We start from the raw sequence: 20,874 nt of genomic DNA on the forward strand, positions 1-20,874 counted from the left end.
ACCTCTAGAAAGGCAGAAAAGTCTCTGTAACTCTATACTATCTTTCTAAAGAAGCTCTATACTACTTTCTAAAGCGTGGCCAGCAGGTCGAGGGAGGTGATTCTGCCCCTCTACTCCGCTCTCGTGAGACCCCACCTGGAATACTGCGTTCAGCTCTGGAGTCCCCAACACAAGAAGGACACGGAGCTGCTGGAGCAAGTCCAGAGGAGGGCCACGAAGATGATCCGAGGGCTGGAGCACCTCTGCTATGAAGACAGGCTGAGAGAGTTGGGGTTGTTCAGCCTGGAGAAGAGACAGCTCCGGGGACACCTTCTAGCAGCCTCTCAGTACCTAAAGAGGCCTACAAGAAAGCTGGAGAGGGACTTTTTACAAGGGCATGTAGTGATAGGACATGGAGCAATGGCTTTAAATTGAAGAGGGTAGATTTAGACTAGATACAAGGAAGAAATTCTTCACTCTGAGGGTGGTGAGGCACTGGAAGAGGTGGCCCAGACAACCTGTGGATGCCTCATCCCTGCAAGTGTTCAAGGCCAGGTTGGATGAGGCTTTGAACAATGTGATCTAGTGGAAGGTGTCCTTGCCCATGGCGGAGGGTTAGAACTAGATGACCTTTAAGGTCCCTTCCAACCCAAAGCATTCTGTGATTCTATGATCTTTTTATCACTTCAGTGATTTGTTTCCACCATTCATTCTTGTTACATGTTCTTTCCTAAAATTGATGAGTATAATTTTCAAAAGACTAGCTTAATATTCAAAGGAGCACATCTCCTTAGTGGCATAAAATGGAAAAAGTATCCCTGTAACTCATCAGTCATTATTTAGAACATTTATTTGTAGCATTAATACTTTCATCAATTCCTATTCTTATGGTCAAAATTTTGTCCTAGATCTGGCAGACAAGCGTCAAGAAGCAAACAACTGATTTTCCTTGTCTTGGATGTAAAGCATATTTCATTTTACGAAAATTGAAAACATATGTTTTGCACATTGGTATTTCTTTCCATTTCAGAAGTTAAAGGAACAGATGATTTCATATTCAAGTTCTCATATTTGCACATTAGATTCAAGTACTTGGAAAGTAAAAAACAGTTTTAGTGCATTACTCTGTAAAACTACATCCAATATGGAGCTTCATGTAACCTGTCAAGCTACCAACTGAACATCTAAATGAAGTGTAAGTGGGTACAGTTCACCAGTTTTCAGAACAGGCTACTTCTCTGAACACCAAGTCATGGATTTGGAACATAATATATTTTTATTCTCAATCTTAATTTCTTTCCCCCAGAAAAAATAGATTGTACTTTCCAAGGTCTGAACCTAAATCTTTTCACATTACTTTGAACACCATTGTTTCCTGTCACTGTTTATTTTACAGAGTTTGTTGCAGCATTAGATTCCTCGCTGTTTTCATCTGAAGTTCTATAGTCTGAAGAGACTTGCTTTTTAAGATGTGAGACAGCAAGCAAATCTGAAGAAAACAGAAACAACTCATCTTTTGTCTTAGTTGTACCTCTAAAAAATGAAGATAATTATATGTTTGAAAGCCGCTCAGGTAACTAGATGATGTGTACTGAGTAAGAGAATGATGCAAGTATAGCTACTAAATATTTCTTCTACAAATGGAAGTTCTATTATTTTACGTCTGTTAAAGTCTTAAAGCTTATTAAAGATTATTTTACTTAAGAAAAATAGAAAATAAATCTGTTCATTATAGCAATTGTATGGAAGAAAGAAGGTAAGATACATCTTCGAGGATAAAATATAAAACAAATAAGCATATTGTGGAAAACAAAGACTAGTTTTACCATAACACCTCTAGCTCAGGAAATGAAAAGGTTAGAATACACAGACAGTATTGTAACGTTCCAGACTTTGAGACTCAGATACTGTAAAGATAATTAAAAGGACAAATGTCAAATTTAAATACAAAAGACTAGGAAAATTCAATAGCAAAAAACCAGCAAAACAAAGATAATGTATCATGTGGTGAGTCAAACTAAGCCCAAGTAGTTTTTCCCCGGTGGTTATAAAAACGAGAAAAAGGGTCTGTACATACATTAAGATGGACTGGCTTGACAGACCTCCAAAAAAATCAGATCTCACAGTAGAGAGTCCAAAATTCCACTTTTCAGGCATTTAATTTTTTTTTAGAAGTGTACCAAAGTGTAAGTTAAATGTTCCTTGCTAAGAATAAAAGCATGACTTCCCAACTTTGTTCAAGGTGAAGAAGAATAATGAAACTGCTTCTCTTAATACAACGCACCAGAAACTTGAAATAAAAATGACTTATAGCTACTAACTATAAAAATTTTTACAGACACTATAAATGCTAATTTAAGTTATTTGACTGTGCATAGTAATAGTTCTCTCTGTGTAGGAGAAATTTCAACCTGAACAGCTTTTAAACCAAATGAATCTTTCCTCTGTTCTCAGAGGATCACAGGAATACATAAACACTTTTAAAAATATTTCCTAAAAAAACCCCTAAAGGTCCAGTCATTCAGAATCAACATTTAAGAAATTCGGCATGGTTTCACAAACAACACTATTAATTACAAAATATACCTTATTTTTATTACATGTATTTAATTTCCAATCTTCTAGTATTTGTACGAGCAAAGTCTGGTACTTCAGAAGCCAATTTAGTAATTTTTCCCCTCCAGATGCTAGCACAAACTATCCTAGATACAACTATGTCTAGTCTCCACAGTAACTAACGTCAAGGATACTATTTTACAAAATGGCTCAACAAATATTTGGCTTCCCCTATATGTTTTGACAATGCTAAAAGCAGTATCCTGTTCTGTTGTGTCGTGTCCCATCCTCTTCTGTCCTGTTCTGCCCCATGCCACCCCCCTAAAAGAATAACACAGCAATACCTTACCTAATGCTCACTTGGTAAAGAGACTACAGGCATTACCAAAATGCCCTTTCAATACAATAAAAAGGCTGCTCTGAACTCTATAAAACCAAAGTAAATTAGATTTGTATGAAGTGTGGAAATAGATACTATGAAGCTGTTATTTTCACATTTAAAAATTAAATACAGTGCTCTCTTGCATTTTCCAGAAATGCACACAGAGAACCATAAACTAGGTGTGTCTCATTTTCCCTAGTGCTCTTCATTGATGACCTATTCTTTATATTCTAAAATTTTGCCAAGTTTTTCAACTTATTACTGTTGAATACCTGGGGAAAAAAATATTACTCTCCTAATTTGGGCTGAACACAAGAATACCATCAGCATAGTCAATAAATTGCAAAAAGTCTCTTTGGATAAATACTGTAGAGAAGAACTACACAACCTCTCTTCAGTAGCTAAGCAGAAAGTTATGTATCGCTTCTTGTCAAAAATCCTAACAACTCATCAGTCAAGTTCTATTACTGTATGAGAAAAAATTAAGTCGGCTTTACTGAAATGTAAAGGAATATTCTTATAGTCTTTTTAATATAGTGAAGACACTTAATCTTGCATTTTAACTCTGTTGGTTAAACGAGTTTCAAAGAGGCCACAGCTGAAATATTTCATACATGTTAGATACGGTTCATTTATCATCCTGGGATCAGGCATTCAAGTGCCAAAATTTGTATCACTTTAGGCAAACGAAGGATATGTTTATCAGTCTAGTTCTCAGAAGCTTTGGTTTTAAAATATTTCAGTGTGGATACAACAGAGTGTTCACAATTCACCTAGTTCTATTTTAGTTAATATTTTCATGTGTATAATCCATGTACTACATGAAAAAATTGCAAATAAGCAAGACCACCAGTTATATGCAAGAGGAGTAATTTCATAAGAAGCTTACTACAGAGTCCTTCTTCCTAATGGCCTGGCTTCCTCTCCTTCCGTAGTTTCCCAGCTCCAGCCTTTCATTTCTCAAGGCCACATCTGATGTGTGGCTTATTAAAAACACAAAACCTAACAACTAAAACCTCCAGTAGTTTCACCATCAAGTTGTGTGATTCTACAAGACGGAAAATGACTGTTACTCTCTTCCTTCTCATTTTGCATTTTCTTGCTTTAAAAGAGATACCTGCATTTGGTAGCCAATAGCAAACAAGGGTAAGAAAAACTAAGAAAACTAGCATTGTTGCTCAAATGTTATGGTGAAAACGAGTGCACGCACATGAAAAATCTTTAAGTTTGTCTGAGAACAAAGGACATCTGAATGATGCAGGAATAAATCTCGATATTAATTTTGCATACAATCTGCCAGAGGCACCTCTCCCTGTAATTCTGAAATTTTAAGAAACTGAGATTTTGCATGTAAGTAAAGGCAAGTTCATTCTCCCTAAAACAATTGTAATTTTACTAAATAACCATCCTACTAAAAAAAAAAGCAGAAATTTGTTTTAACAAGAATCAGCTTTAAATGTTAAGTCTGTCTGGCACCATTTTTTCCACCAATACTGAATGACAATCTAGTACAGGTTCTACTTTCACAAATAATTTACAATGGCAATAGTAGTATGTATAAGTAATGATTTTTAGACACGTTCATAAAAACACAGCACTGAAAATTCACAAGTAATTTCTTCGAGAAGCTACAAGCCTTACTAAAAGGGTATTACTTACTATGATCAGCTGCTTATCACCATCTTTTCCTGCTTCTTTTAGCTTCTGAATATGTTCCTCAGACGGTAGGAAGTTACTGCATTTTGATGCTAATGAAGGATTTGACAATGGAACCCTTGAAATACAAATAAATTTCATGTTAAAAAAGGGACTGCTTATACATGCCATCCTAGATACTCAAATCCATTGTGATTAGTATAATTAAACTTTAACAAGATGCAAACCCAAGTTAATGACCCAAAATACAGTCCTATATATTTTAACTTGTAATTCAGATGGAAAAACAAGGAAATAAAAGGGAATAACAAAAAAACATAGTTTGCGACTCACCTAATCACAAAAATATTTTTTAAATGAAAAAAATAATTATAGTCAAGTGGGGTAGGTTAGTCACAACCATTAACATAGGCATTTAACTGGCATCTTCAAAGCATGACTGATGGTGCCTAATGCTACGTATTTCTGACATAAGGTTTAGGTTTCTAGTTTTAGGTATCATACATCAGGCTGCTAAAGCAGACCATGTAAATACTCCCACAAATTTAAGTGGGCAATATAAAACAGGTATCATAAATCTCTCAAATTCGATTCAAACTTATTTGCTTCTAGTGGCTGGCAGTGAATGGAAGGAGAAGAGGACATGAGGAATAAATGGATGGATATAATTAGCATTTCGCTCACTCCTTGCCACAACTGAAAGAAACACTGTAAATTATTACAATACGTCAACAACAAAGTTATTCTATGAACTCGCTACTACATTTAGGGGAAAAATTACATTAATTCCAGGTTTAGATAAAACTTGTGGGGATCACCAAAGCAAAACACACACAAAAATACTTGTACTAACGAGGTATTTACGTATTTTCTGTTTCTGAGCAAACTAAGGATATAGGGCCAAACATTTAATTGTAGCAGCTGGTGTAACACAGGTAGCAGGTTAATTCAGTGAGCTTTTTCAAAATAAAAACTCTTGCCAGACATTTTTAAAACAGCATTTTCTGTGCTAAATCAGAGCTATTTTTTTATTACTGTCATGTGCCCCAAAATTTGCATTAAGTAGCTACTTCAAGGTTTGCCTTTTCCTACTGCAACCTTTTCTTACAAAGCCCTAAAAAGAGCTACACTGTAAGTACGCACATTACTCTGTTATGGCAGGAATACTACAAAACGAATGACGGCTTAAATCTTGGATAGCATATGGAAAGTAGGGTAAGAAAGCTCTCACAAGAAAAATATATATTCAAATAACAGTACAGCAATATGGGCTTGTTCAGCTAATAAAATTAATAAATTTAAGTAGATACCATAAAGCTGTTTGGCAATTGAGAATAAAAATATTTTTAAAAAATCAAAGTTATTGCAATGTTTATTGAAAAATCTAAAAATATTAATGTAGCTAGTTTTACATCTACCTTACCACCCATTTTCTGTGAAATTCCATAGTAGTAGAGTTTTTCAACATGTACAAAAGCACTGGTTAGTCAAAATTGTTAATCTGGCCTCAGACAGCTGTACTGAAAACATACTGCACCGTTTCTTCTTGTTTCCATTATGAATATAGAAAACAGTATCAATACACTAACTTCTGTGCCAACTACATTGCTGTTCAAGGTATCAGATACAAAGAAATTACTGTCTTTACCCTGTAATTGGCTAAAACCAGGGACTATATCAGAATTGTTCCAAAAACTACAACAGTCAACATGATCAAGGTCAAAATGTAAGTTTCAACTATTAGTAGTAAGAACAAGAATCATTTTTTATATGGCAGCTGACACCATTTCACAGCAATCTCAAAACAATCCCAATTTAAATCCCCTCTTCCTCACCTAAAACAATTTCTTATATACAAGACTTCCATAATTTAAGGATCAGAAAACTCTTCAGAAGTGAAATAACTTAGTAAGTGAAAATCATGTGCTAAACCCTTTCCATACTCTCTGGTTAACGTCTGATTTGAGGAAGAGACAACTAGAAATGTTTTCCCAACTCCGTTAAATTCTACTTTTTAAAATAAACACGCAGTTACAAATATCTACAAATTTTCTTAACAAAACTAAAACATCCCTTAATAACTGAGTAAAACGAAAGTCTGTTTTTATAAAAGACAAGTCATTTATTTGAAACTGAAAGCTGAGGCTGGGAGATAATGGAACAGTTAGTCTTACAATAAAACCTCCCATAACTCCATGGAAGTTTACTGTAGTTTCATAATATATAAAATACTGTACCTGTTCTCAGTTTCAGAAGTTTGATTTGTAAGCGAAGTTTGCGTCAACTGCTTGGGAGCCAAATCTACAATTAATCGAAGATTAAAACTTCATTATAAGGTTTTTAGTTGCAGTGGAAATTTCAGCTACACAAATAGTGATTTGCAAAAACATATTGGAAGACGATGTTGCAATTTGTTCATGACCAATACAAAAAAGACACAACCTTCATGCAGTATTCAGATATTTCTCCACATATACTTAAAAACACATGGAGTTTTATTCAACATTTCCACAGCAGTTCCGCAGAGCAGTTTGCCAGCAGCTAAACCAGGCCTGAAGTGAAACTACATAGGAGTTCAAATCTATCTATACTGACACTGATATAAATAGCTCTATGTATGGTATCATAATCAAAAATGTATAGTATGCCCCCATCCAAGGTGTGTTCTGTAACACTTCAGGAAAAGAAACAATCAAGAACAGCTAAATCAAAAAAAAAAAGCATTTGTTACATTCTCTAACAGTATAATTAGAGTGTTCTGCCCTTCAAAAATATCCTACAATGGCAGGGAAAAAAAAAAGTATTTAGTAAAGCCACGTAGTTAAAACTGCACTCAAAATCAGGTTCAGATTAAAAAAAAAACCCACAACAACAATAAAACTCAAACCAAACCTAAAATCCAACAAATCAAAAACCCAAAAGCAAAAGGATGAAATATCAAGATGGAAGTTAATGAAGACGTGTTAGGGATCTATAGATAAATGTACTTGAGTCAAAATATTCGTGTCACACCCATCATAAGGTTTGACAAATTGCGTTCACAGGCTGATAAATGAAAACTAGGTAATAAAAACAAGAGTGTGATTACTCAATTAATAATTTGGTCAAGATCAAGTAGAAGATCGAGAATTTAGGAGAAACAAATGCAGATACTTATTCAAAGGAAGCGTAACCACCAGAGAATCCTTAACAGAAACCAATCCAAGAGAAGAACCCAACTGAAATATGGAAGTTTTGCGACTTCATTACACAGAAAAGGAAAGAATTTGATTGGGCTTTTTTCTGTTTGTTTGTTTGAAAAGTTGTCACCTCACTTTTATTCAAATGGAACATATTTAAGCATTAAAATACTCAAGCATAAAGCACAAAGACACACTAAAGCAGGGTGGGGTAGCAAAGAAGACACCTCTCTCTCTCCCACAACACAGTCCACAGCTGCTACTGAAGTGGCCATGGGTGTGACACACAAAGAAATGAAAATATTGGTGAACAGTACCAATCCCAGAAGTTTAGTTCTGTACCTTATTCTGTGAAATGCTCCTCTGAAAGGAAGACTTAAGCTTCCCATATAACTGGTTGAAAGAAGAGGAAAAATTAGTAGTAAACAGTTACCTTGAGGTTCACTTTCTCCGAGTTCTTTTTTCACTTGTTTTGGTGGTTTAGGAGCTGTAATACACTTTACTGGAGAACTTTCTGGACTTGATTCCAAACGTAACCGAAAGTTCTAAACAAAGCAGAAAATATCAAATAAAAAACCCAAAATATTTAATGTCTCTATCCTATCAATAAAATCACAGAGCTAACTAAGTATTAACATATTGAATATAGCACTAGTTTTCTGATTCCTACATTATTTTAAGCAAACAAAATGCAACTGATCAGCTAGTCCATATTGAAGTTTGCGGCATTCATTTTGCAAAAAATCTTCTTCATTTTCTAGATAAGCCTGTAAAATACTTCCTACAGAACACCTTTGTTCTTAAAATCTTAAATTTTAGTAGAAGCTCATTCAGCTAGAGAACACTTTCTTCCCCTCTCATTTCTTTTAATACACTTTTTCACAACAGAACAGCTATGCAAGCTTAGGTCATCAAAAGCATCCATATGAATCTGTACAACCTCTGGCACCAGCAGGAAATTTTATCGATCAATATTTAGTTAACTGCAGAACTTAGGAGGGTGGAACAGATTCATTTTCCAGCTTACTATCATCCCATCTATAACAATGCACGCGTAAAGGATCTTTAATACATTTTAAAATTTTACGTTACTGTAAAATAAAGTCATTGTTAAAACAAACTTTCTCAGCACGGCATTCCCAGAAAACAGAACAGATTTAGAACACCCTCCCACCACACACCAGAATTAAAATAACTTACCTCATCTGGTCGTTGCTCACATAAATGTTTTGTCAAATTATGCAACAAACCATTTTCTGCACCTCTCTTTGTGGGCTGTTTTACTTCTAATGCCACTTCTTTAGCTCCAGCTTTTTCAGATGAAGGATGTGATTTCTCCTGCACACAAGCTGCACTTTCATTCTCCAAGAGTCCTGTTATTGACAGCTTCCCTTGTGCCTTCGAAAGCTCTGCTTCTGCAGCTATTTGACTTGCCTCCGAAACTTCAGGATAATCTTTTAACAAAGAAAGCTTGGGGGCATTTGCAGAATTTAAGTTACTTTGCTTCATGTTACTAGCTTTCAGTAATTTAATTTTGGTCCATTTAGAGTTTTTGTTTGAGGAGTTATTTCTACCATTCAGAGTGCACTTGACAGGCATTCCTTTTTTGCTAGGGAAAAAACGTTTGCATTGAGTACTTTGACCAGGTTCTTTCTGAGTAAGCATTTCACTTTGTTGAAGCTGTATGTCAGCATGCTTTTCTTCTGTTTTGCTATACTCCGCATTAGGGGAATCTTTTTTCACCTCTACTGTATCTGACTCAATCTCACCTGCGATTTCTTCACAAAGTTCAAGGATGCTTACCCTTTTGGATTTTGCATCATTTTCTGGTTGTTCGGCCACGTTTGTTTCACATACGGATGGCTGTGAAATCTTTTTTGGTTTTGAACTGGTTTTTACGTTCTGATGTGTTTGTTGCTTTTCCTTAGTTACTGTCTTAGAATTTGGCTTAAGAGAATCTGTTTCCACCTTCTTTGTGTTGCCAAGAACAGGAGATACAGGGCCCGTTTGGTCTTTCTTAACTTCCTCAAGACTCTCATCAGGACACAATGATGACCCTTGAAGGTTGTGTTGAAAGCTGTTGGGATTATCATTTTTATTAGCTGCTTTACATTTTTTCTCTTTCAGAGAGCTGGTCACTTCTACATGTATTTCTTTATCCTCATTTGTATTGCTTGGCTTCGTTTTTGTGGTTTTCTGTTCCGCTTTCTCTCCAGCAGACTTAAGTACTTTTGCTGCAGCACTGTGCGCATGTCTTTTTACCTGGCTACTTTGTTTAACTCCCAAAGCTTTTTCTTCTTTAACTTCTCTGTTGCGCAGGGATCTTGCTGGTGTGTTAACCTGTGTTACATGTGTTAACTGTTGCAGTCTCTGTGATCTCCTCATTACTGGCTCGTTTGGTGCAATTATGCATTTTGACTTTGGAATTTCTTGCACTGACTTTTTCTGGCATACCTCCCTATTTTTTGTTGATTTAGACTGTGGTTGGACCTTTTTGTCAGGTACTGTTTTATTATTCGTGTTGAATCCTGATGATCTTGTAGTCATGCGCATTCCTAGTTGAGGTTCATTGGTGTTGTCACTGAAAGATTCAAACAATCATTCCTTCAGCATCCGGAAAGCAGAATTTGTCATAAGACTCTCCTCATTCCTACTAGTCTCTGTCCCGAACGTTTTTTTTCTTTTCTTTTTCAAAACACTAGATCTTACACTCTCAATACTTTTGGAAAAATTTTCTCTAAAATAATTCTAAAAAGACTTCACTTCCACCTGGTTACTCTTAAGTGTAGTATTTGATGGTTTTTTATGCATGGCAAGACTGAACTATGAACCCTACTTGAATGCGTTTTAACGTCTCTAGCAGTTTCCAATTGTTGACACTTGTGGTTTTCAAATTAAGTATTGGCTTATACAGCATTCGATTTACGTTTGCTTCAGAAACCTTTTTGGAGGAAGTCTTTCTGGATTTCAAGACACTAACATGATTCCAGAAAAAGATCATGTAGCCGATACGCTTAATGATTTAAGGCTGATCTTCCCACTACTACTATTTATCTATTTAGCTGAACTTCAATTCATTCTGCTTAGATTTTTTCTGAACTAATTTAGTTTAGGACGATAACCTAGAACAATTACTTATTTTTTTGTCACTGACCTGTTTGATTTGACAGAGGTTTTGAGTACAGTTTTCTCCTGCACTGCACACTGATTAGGCTTTGATTTACTTGAGACATGTTTTGTATCTGACACCTCTTTTTCCTTCTTCGCTGATGACGGTTTGCTGTTCTTGTCCAGCTTTGGACGTTTAGCAGAAGCCTCTACTAACACAGACTTCCTTTTCTGAGCTGCCATTTCTGTAAAACACAATAATTGATACAGAGTTTACCGTCTCTTGTCAACTGTTGTAACAGTGTCAGTTAATACAACTGAAGATTTGCCCGTTTTACAAAATAAGGTAACTGATACTCACTTTTCCTTTCACAGGCAGACCACGCTAACTTTGATCAGAAAGCAAATCATAAAAGCAATCTCAAATCAAATCACATTTATTTTACTTACAGGTTTTTACAAGAGGCAATCGATGTTTAGGCCAAAGTAACTTATCAAGGTGTGCCAAGAGCATTCCTTATGTATATGCTTACGAACGGGACGTTTCATGCCACCTATGAAAAATATAGAATGTTCATGCGGTAAGCACTTTCTTAACTTCCTTGTCAGACTCCAAATTTGGCATTCCCACCCTCTTACATCCCTTCAAACAATGCTTAGCTTTTAAGTTTCTTTGATAATCAATTAAAAAAAAAATACAGATTTTATTTCCACATCCAAAAAGTCTTAGTATTTTGCTGTCTTAGACATTATTCTTTTACTTTTTGAAAGGTGGCATGCACAGCACCATTTGAAAGGCAGTTTCTCAGCCTTTTGCATTTTTCCAGAAAATAGTATGCTGCTCTCTTTCACAGCCAGCAAAAAAGCAGGCCTGCTGTCAGTCCTGTGCCTCACAGCAACAATTAATAAATCCATTAGACTTAATAAAGTTTTGTGGCTGCTACTACAGAACTTTATAGACATCATCAACCGCATATAACTGTTCCTTCTAATATGACCTCAGCTACAAATCAGAGACAGCCTAGAAAGTAGCATTATTGGAGACATTTGCCTACAGCAGTTAGAGATGATGTCTTCCTAAGAACTGAAATAATGTTAACAATGCAGAAGTTAATTTGCACAAGAGTCTGAAAACTAGCAGAGCTCCTCAGTAAAACATCTTCACAGATTCGGTTGATCATACCTTTCACATCTATTTGTGGCTTATGAAACTTTTAAGTTCTCTTATTCAAAGACACTGGTTTTGTATTATGGCATAAGTAATAATTGTTCAACAAAGTTTCACTAATATCTGTTTAAAATTAAGTTACTGGCAGACTCTGTGCTCAGAATTTCTATATCATCTTTTTAGGTCAAGAATTATCTACTAATTTTGGCCACTGACAGACTGACAAAGAAACATTTTTGTAACAAAACTACATTACTTTTCAAACCTTAACTCATCTGATGTTAAATTTGACAGATTTTAAGGTCAAACAGGAACTTTAAGTTACCAGTTGTGTAACACAGACCAGATACTTTCATTTCAACTACAGTAAGTCTTCCAGTATTGACAAATGCATGTCTTTATCTAACACTTTGAAAGATACTTACATTAAGCTCCTTTTAATAATTATTCAGTATCCAAATGTAAAGAGTTGTACTTCTTTTCTTTCAGAGTTCAAATTGTCCTTAACCCGATTTTCATTTATCCACTCTTTTACAAAGACACTTCTAACCATACAATACCAATAATGCTCAAATTCCAGACACCGGTGCTGTCTTCTGGCTTTCTCCTTTAAAGAAGCTGCATGACCAGCTACTCATACTTGAGATACAATTAAAGAACATATCCAGGGAAGAAATCTCTAATAGCTCTTTTCGTAGTGCTATTTCTAGGTCTCTCCCAAAGGAGGAGGCAACAGAATTTCTACACCTTACTTCTAATGGCTCATGAGCTCCGTGACATCTAGCAAGCCTATGGGTTTCCACTAGTCAAAGCTGCAGTATAGCCATTCACACTGAAAATAACAGCTCTAGTGGCTGAATAAGTCTTCAGGCTTATATTTGCCTAGTTTAAAGCTCAGAATTGACTCTCAGAATTTGAGAGCACCATGACATACACTGTATACACCTAGACCTTCCTGTTTTTTTTCCAGACATATACAGACATCAGTGTCACTCTCAGCCACATGACATGGTATACTCAAGAAAGACTTTTAAGTACAAAACAGAAAACATGATCCTTCCCTTACTGGTATGGCTTCTCAGGACATGACAAATACACTCTACTCCCACAAAGACAGCTAGCTCTTTAACAGTAATTTCTTTCCTAGTAATACTTTGCACAGCAGAGAATGACTTTTCCAGACATTCAAGAACTGGCAGTTTCTGCCCTGAAGAAGTCCCTTCTAGTAAAAGCCAGATTATGGAAAGAAGAGAAGACACAGAAGTACAAGAATAAACTACACAATAATCGAAGGTTTTGGTGCAAGAAGTAGAGGAAAAATAGAAGTCCCACACTCTCAACTCCTTAAAGCAGTAGCAAGCCCTCGATCTCTGCTGAGACTGAGGGCCCACTCGCTTGACAGGGAGCTGAGGTCTCACATACGAGCCTCCTCCGCTGACTGCCACGACGGAACCCCGCAGCCCCCGCGCCTTAACTGCCAGCCGAGACCCCACGACAGAACTCAAGAGTTAGGAAGAAAAGGGAAGGCCTCCAAGCGTGGCCCAGTGTCATTCGCCTCAGCGCCCCGCGGTAACAACCCTTCTGGAGCAGGGCCTGGCAGGGAGCCCCTAAACCCGGCCAAGGGCCACCGAGGGGCAAGGCGGGGGCTGCGGAGAAGCCGTACACCGCAGGTCGCCACCCTACCTCCCTCAGCTCCCACTCGTGAGGAGCCGGCGACAGGGTATCTACCGCCCGCTCGCTCCCGCAGCGATCGCGGAGACAGCGGCGGCCGCAGGCAGGCCCGGGCCCGGGCCGCGGCAGGCCCGAGGAGGAGACGCCGGCCTTTCGGCCCCGAGGCCGGGGCAGACGGCACCTCTCCGCGCGCGGACGGGCCACCGGTCACGGAGCGAGGGGGCGAAGGGCTGTCGGGCGCCGCTGGCACACGGCGCCGCGGAGCGGGGCGCGGGCAGCAAACTTCCTCCCTCCCTCCCCGCTCCCCCCTCCGGCGCCAGGCGGCCGCTTACCTCGCGCGAGTGTCAGCGACGTGCCGGCAGCGCGAGCCGCCCTCCTCACCCGGCTCGCCAGCTGCGGGGGGGGCGGGGGAAGGAGGGGGGGGCGGGGCGGAGGCGCGCGGGGGGGGGGGGGGGGGGGGGCGGGAGAGCGGAGGCGCGCGCGCGCGTGCGCGCGCGCGTGGCAGCGTCCAAGTCCGCGCCACTCGCGCCCCCTTCCTATCTCCCTGCGAAGCGGCGCGGCGGCGCCGAGCTCGAGCCCCGGACCTGCTCACATCCGGGCACCGGGGCAACCCCGCCCCGCCCCGCCCCGCCCGCCGCTCCGGCCCCGCCGGAGACGGGACACTTCCGGCTGGTGGCGGTGGGGAGGGGAGGGGAAGGTGTATGTGATGGTGTCTGAGCATGCGCGGCGAGCGCAGGAGGCCGAGCGGGTTGTGCGAGGGGAGCGCTGCAAGCGTACCGGGCCGGGCGGCCCCTGCCGGGCGCGGGGGATAGGGCCCGCCGCACCGCCAGCCCGTCAGCCCTCAGGGCTGCCCTACAGCACGCGCTGTCTGTGGGGCGGGAAGTTTGCCCCCACCGCCTCAGAGAGCGCCCGGCGCTGGCCCTGGCCCGGCCCGGCCCGCCCGGCGGCGCTATCCCGGTGGCTCAGCCGGCTCGTACCGGCCCGTCCCCGGTGCGTCGTCTGCCGTTAGGCTCCTCGCCTGCCAAAATCGAGGGGGAAAGCAGCGCTGCGTCGTGACAGGCCAGTGGTGACAAAGTGACTTACGTGGTGGGCCGCAGGGTGTCAGTGACACCTCATGACTGGCACAACTAAACGAGAAGTGACAAATCTCCCCAAGTCATACGCTTCCTGGTAATAGTGGTGCCACAGCAATATGTGGTCACAGCAGCATTTCCTAAGTGTTTGTGGGCCCCTCACTGCACATGTGTTTGGAAATCCCTCTAAAGAGTGGGTTTGGTGCTGCTCTGGAAGTGATGCCTGCTTTTGCAAGACCTTTGGAAACTTCTCTGTGTTTCGGGGTTGCGGGGGGTTTCCTGCTGATCAGTTTCGCTTTCGGTGCACAGGCACCGGGAGGTCTCCTCAACGCAGGTGCAGCATTGTGGCAGCGTGTGTGGCTTCAGTGTAAAAGCAGGACAGATGCTTGTCTGTGTGTCAGAGACTAAACTGAAGAGCCTTGCTGGATGTGTCCTGGAGGTGGCAGCGTCCACTTCTTTCTCCAGAGCAATGAGCTCACTCAGTGAGCTGCCTTTTTGAGTCCACTGGGGTTTGCTTTCCCAAGTTCGGTAGTACCCTGCAGATGCTGCCCAGCTGTTTTAAAAGTTGTGTTCTGCACTCATTGTATTTCACAACTCTTTCTATAGCATAACTATGTAATCATGATATTTTTCCATTTTCTGGGATATTTCAGTCCTTGCTATGCTGGATAATGGCTTTGTACCTCATCTAATCTTACGTTGTGGCTTCACTGTCTCAGGATATTTCCAGGTTTTTACCGATGTCTATGTTGGCAAGTAATAGGTTCTGAATGAGAGAAGGGGAGCTGAGGGTCTGAAATCCATGCCACTGATGTGCCAGTCCAGACCAGCATTAGCCTGGCCCTGTGGATGCAGTGACAGCTAGGGTTGGAACGCGTTAGGTATGATCTGCGGATGTATCTGTGAGTTTGGTTTCCTTCAAAAGGAATGCATTATGCACACTCCGAGACCCTGCATGACAAGTGAGAGAAGGTTTTCTTCAAAAACATGCGCCTGAGCCTAACTAGAATACTAATGTAGAGATACCTCGTGCGTACCTAGTGCATTCCAACTATATTACCAGGCTAGGGCTAACCCGATGCACATCCTACCTGAAACACATATAGTACGTGTGTCAGGATCTCAAGATTAAGTAGCTTTGCTGTGCCTGTCCACTCCTATCGCTAAGTCCTGCTTGCTAATACAGACACATTCTCAGCTTGTTTTGTAATAAAGTTTTTAGGCCTTTTTGTATAATCTTCCAAACATTTTACTGATTTCTATAGCTATTATGTTTATGGGATTAATTCTTGGAAATTGTAGTCAAGTTGCTGAATAGTGTAAGAATTTTTATATATAGATCAAATTACTTGGAGATACTTTTTTTCTGTCTGTAAATTTTTTTGTCTATTAACTGAAACAAGGAACTGCCTTCCTTGATAAGTCCTCTTTGTGGACACACTTCATGGAAGCACAGTTTGTCCTAGACAAATGGAAATTTTCAGCAGCTGCAATTTTTTAAAAAGCTGATAGGAGGAGATGTTGTAAATTTATAACTTCCTATAACAGCCCCTCTTTAATGCATGATCATCTGCTGTGACTTTACAATGAACGCAGCAACATGTGGTCTCCTGCTCTCATACAGTAACCTGCAGAATACTTTCCAGATGAAGGATACTTTAATCACTGGGTTGCCTTTAAATTTCCTGGAGGATGGTAAAAGCATTTCTTTATGTTATCACTCGCTTTGTAAGTTTGACATGATATATTCCCATCCCTCTTTCTTAGGAACATGAAGCAAGTAAAGCTAGGTTTTTCTCACATCCTTCTATGGAATAGTAATGTGCTGTACATCAGGGAAGTAGTAAAGAAACAAGCATTCTTATAAAGCATTAAATTCCAAAACTTGGAAAAACTCCATTAATGGGATAGAATATTGAGTAAATTTCCAGTTTTCCACAGAAGGTGGCAGCATTTTTAAGCACTGATGTTCAGTGTGAACTTGAAAGAACACAAACTTCATAGGGATTTACTCTCCTCAGAAGTTGTGAATACAAAGAAGAGTTCTTGGCCATGAATTTGCTAGGGGACCTGGGGAGGGAGGAGGAACTGTATTTACATAGGTGGAGTATGTGGATAGGGCAGATTTGACCCCCAAAGGATTTTATGTTAGTTTAGCCTTGTTTACTGCTACTGTAATACTGCTGGAGTGCCTCTGGACTGCAGCTAAGTGAGAAATTACTTGCTTCTAGTTATGCCTTTTTTCACAGGGGCAGTAACTCAGCTGATACATGGATCAGCACACTAATAGCAGAGAGTGCCCTGTTCAGCTACGGCTGCGGGAGGTGGAGTGACTCTGTGTAATAGCTGACTCTCATCAAAAAGGGGAAGCCTCTCCCACTATTTTCTCCACTTTCTTTCCCCACTCTCTGCAGTGTGCTCCAACTCTTTACCTCATGCCACCCACCCTCTAGCACCTGAGGGACCCCTCCAGGTAAGGAAGTTTAACTCACTGAGCTAGCAAAAAATTAACCCAGTGGAAAAACTGGATCATATTCTGCCAGGGCAAGAAAGGCTGAGGACCATATGACTGGAATCAGGGAGGATACGAAAAGGCAGAGGAGGAGGAAGAGCAAGCTTTTCCCTTTTGGCAAGAGGGAGCTGTTAATATTGGCAGCTGCTTGTGAAACTGCAGCCTTAGGGCGGGCTACATAGTTAGAGGATTGAGCTCTTGATCCCAAGCTCAATCACAGCAGTCCTGCTAGCACACGGACCTTGCAGCCCTATTCGACGTGCTAGCACACTCTCAACCTGCCCTACTGCTTGTGAGATGTCTCATCTGATCTCCGAAGCGGTGACTGACAACTAAGAGGCAGTAGGTGCTTAAACCCCTCAGCTGTAATGAACTCTGCAGATGCTCCTAGTGCATCAGAAGGATGCCTCGGACAGGTTGGCTATGGCCACACGTGAAGCTGATTTAAACTGGTGGTTTTCTAATCACTGAACATATAGATCCTTTAAGGGACTGGAAGAGCAGCTGAGGCAGCATAGGGCTCTGGTTTCCATCAGTTCAGCAGATTGAAAAAGTCCCTCCACCCTCATCCAGGAGGAAGGGAGAGGCTGATTTTTGCATCTCTGGTAGAAAGAGAGAGACAGGAAAATTGGATCCCTTAGAAGAAGGGGCCAATGAAGAACCACTGGCTGCTGTGGCTGCTGGTGCACTTGGCAGATTTTTCCTTTTCTTCTGCTGGAATGAAAATTTAAAAAAAAACACCACTGCTGGGATATTCTACGGCAGATTGACTGCAGGAGTTAGTCACTGGCTAGCGAGAAGCTCTGCTAGCCTATTGTGGGCAGGGGATCCAGCGTGTATGCTGGAGGCGTGTGGAAAGCCCCCAGGGAGATCTTCTTGGGCTTTTTTATACCGTCTTTTTTTCTCTTCATTGCCTTGAGCATTATAAGGCTCTTTTTGACCAGCTGGCATTCCAGAATGAGAACCACAGTGCGTGGCTGGGGCTGAAGGGTGCCTGTGCATGATGGCAACTTGGTGACTCGGGGAACAAATGTTTCCTCTTTTCACAGGGCGATGGTGCGTTGAGCTGAAGCAGCCTGGGGAGAGCACAGTGTGTGCTTGCTCATGCCTGCACCACGGGCAGGGCTAAAAGTCCTCTTCCTGGCAGGTGTGAGGCATTGGCATGAGCCAGGCAGCTGAAGCGTTTGTAGATGAAAGAGGCAGTTCCCCTGTGAAATTCCTGTGTAGATGGCACGTGGGACAACAGGGACTGGAAGGTGCCTTGACTGCCTGGAGTTAAAGAGCTTTACAGGGGATCTCTAGCTAACAAAGCAGGGAGCCCATGTCGAAAATGGCAGGGGAAGTCAGTGTAGGTTTTTTGGTTTTGTTTTGGTGGTTTTGGTTTTGTAGGGAGGCAGGAAAAAAACTGAGCTGGGACTTGTCCATTTTTCTCGCATGCTGAGTGTGAGAACTTTTTCAGGGGATGAGGGTAGCAGGGATGGAAAGGACTGTAGCTAGCTACATCTGGAGGGAAAGCTGGCAGTTGGTTTGCAGAGATTTGGGACCAGGCTAGACAGTGGAGATGTATGAATGTGAGTGGTGCATAGGCGTCCAGACAATTGCAGAAAAAAGAAAGCAAGCTGTTATCTGAAACATTTGGGAACTGCTGAGATAAGCAAGCTGCTCCAGTCTGTTGACCTGAAGGGTGGAAACAGTTGACTACTAGATCTGAGTTGGAAACGGCAACTTGCAGCAAGGAGGAGGTAAAGGGAAGCTTCCTAAACCACACCTGGGGAGTAATTCTTGAAAATGGAGCCCTTTTCCAATTTCTGTAATGGTCAGTCTAGTCCTGGAAGTGATTGCGCTGTGCAACAAGCAGCACCTTGATGTCTGAACCGTGATAGGCGGAGCTGTACTGACATGACCATGATGACCTGCCTGGAGTCACCAGCGCTTTTTTGACATTTTCTCAACACCACCTCCTGTAGAGCTGTAGACCGTTCTTCATAGCCCATTCTGCTAAGTCTTGTAGACTGTGCTGTTTTATGTCCTGGTTTCTAAAAAGAGCATTAATCCTTCTTCTGTTGAGTGTGAAATATATGCCATGGGTTAGTTTCTCTGAATTCATAGAACCATATTTTTCTATTTGAAATTTTCAGGTTTTCTACGTCCATTTGCCAAAAGCGGCCATAATACATTACACCTTAAAATCCTGGTCTTTATGATCTGGTAGTAAGACACGTGGTTCCTGGGTGACTGAAGGCTTCACAGATAAAAAGAACAGTACCTTGCATTGACTCCAAGAGCACATTAAGAATAGGTTCTGGAGAACCTATGTAGTATGTTTTGAGCAGGGGGATTGGACTATAATCTCCAGAAGCCTCTTCCAACTTCAGCTACTATGTGATTCTGAGCTAAGAAGATTTATTCAGGAGGTGTCTGCAACCTTTGTGACTTGGAATTTCATTTTCATTATACTCCATCTTTGCAGTAATTAGTACGTTGATAACTAACGGTTTTCTCCCACCTCAGACGTTTCATATCCCTTACTGCTGTCTGGATACTCGGATCACATGAAAAGCCAAATAAAGACCCTATGAATTCACGCTGTTTGGAACAGAGGATACACTCTGGAGTCAGTATTTTGGCTCACTGGTGAAACTCCGTGTACAAGGTACAAAGATACTACATAGCGAAAACGTTTATGGCATTTCTTGCTAGCTTGTGTGTCCCTTGCAAGAACTGAGGTAAGTGTCTGCATTGTATGTTTCAGAAAATCTGGGAAAGCTTGAAGATATCCATAGTAAAATCTGATTGTTGCCGCTTTGCACAATGCATTTTCCTAATGGGGTGTAAGGAAAAACACTCTACGTTTGGGGAAGAAGCTAACTTCATAGACATTTACTAGTTGTAGCTTTAAAGAGAAATGTTTCATGTGGGTGTGTTCATGCGACTGGACCTTAGTGAAATAACACAGTGCAAAGAGACGGAAATTCTGCCGTTAATCATGTTACTTTTATTTAAACAGTAAGGTGTGCCTCTAACGTAAGTGGTTTTATTTTTATTAATACTTGATGCTGAGTTTTGAACAGTACTGTACCCAAACAATTTTACAAATATAATGCTCAATACACTGTTTATTGCTCATTGTTTTTGTATGAACATAAAAACTGGAAATGAATGTTCGAATAAATAAGGCACCCTACTAATATGCTGATTTCATGTATTGTAGTAACATGCACAAAATTTCATTTTGTTTTTACAAGTCATTTTTCTCATTTTCCTCATCAGAGAAAAAAAAAAACTTAGATTTTATTATTTGGGCAAGGGCCAATGCTTGTCTGAAAAGTCAAAACTTGAAAGCACTCTCTAATTTTTTAATTTAACCGTCCACCTTACAAAACTAGCTTCTGTATAGCATGTCCCAATTTCTTTTCCTGAAGACAAAAAGTATTTTTGTTCTTCCTTTGCTGTTACTAGGAAACATGCGTTGCAGGAGGACTGTTCACGTACTGCTTGAGACAAAAGACCTGACTTGCTTTTTTAGCTGTGTTTTCTTCTTGTACTGACCTCGCTGAAAAGATAAAAATAAAAATGCAAAGGCATCTTTA

The 20,874-nt window shown here is 40.6% G+C and overlaps 1 protein-coding gene across 5 annotated transcripts in view; it reads right to left on the reverse strand.

The window, feature by feature from the left end:
• ESCO1 (establishment of sister chromatid cohesion N-acetyltransferase 1) overlaps positions 1-14,069 on the reverse strand; it is a 35,664-nt gene extending 21,595 nt beyond the window's left edge. For 3 of the 5 annotated variants that reach the window (XM_086608601.1, XM_086608604.1, XM_086608605.1), the window contains exons 1-7: positions 14,032-14,069; positions 11,311-11,414; positions 10,907-11,105; positions 8,953-10,333; positions 8,186-8,297; positions 6,811-6,874; positions 4,577-4,691 (exon numbers count right to left, since the gene is read on the reverse strand). In XM_086608601.1, coding sequence (XP_086464727.1) covers positions 4,577-4,691; positions 6,811-6,874; positions 8,186-8,297; positions 8,953-10,333; positions 10,907-11,103 — 1,869 coding nt within the window. In that variant the 5' untranslated portion in view covers positions 11,104-11,105; positions 11,311-11,414; positions 14,032-14,069. Of the gene's footprint in view, positions 1-4,576; positions 4,692-6,810; positions 6,875-8,185; positions 8,298-8,952; positions 10,334-10,906; positions 11,106-11,310; positions 11,415-12,453; positions 12,694-13,711; positions 13,729-14,031 lie in introns of those variants that run through there. The other 2 variants (XM_086608603.1, XM_086608602.1) reach the window with 2 other exon arrangements.
• Positions 14,070-20,874: the final 6,805 nt, after the last annotated feature.

Source organism: Tauraco erythrolophus, chromosome 3 (assembly GCF_009769465.1).
Source record: "Tauraco erythrolophus isolate bTauEry1 chromosome 3, bTauEry1.pri, whole genome shotgun sequence".
Taxonomy (NCBI): Eukaryota; Metazoa; Chordata; class Aves; order Musophagiformes; family Musophagidae; genus Tauraco; species Tauraco erythrolophus.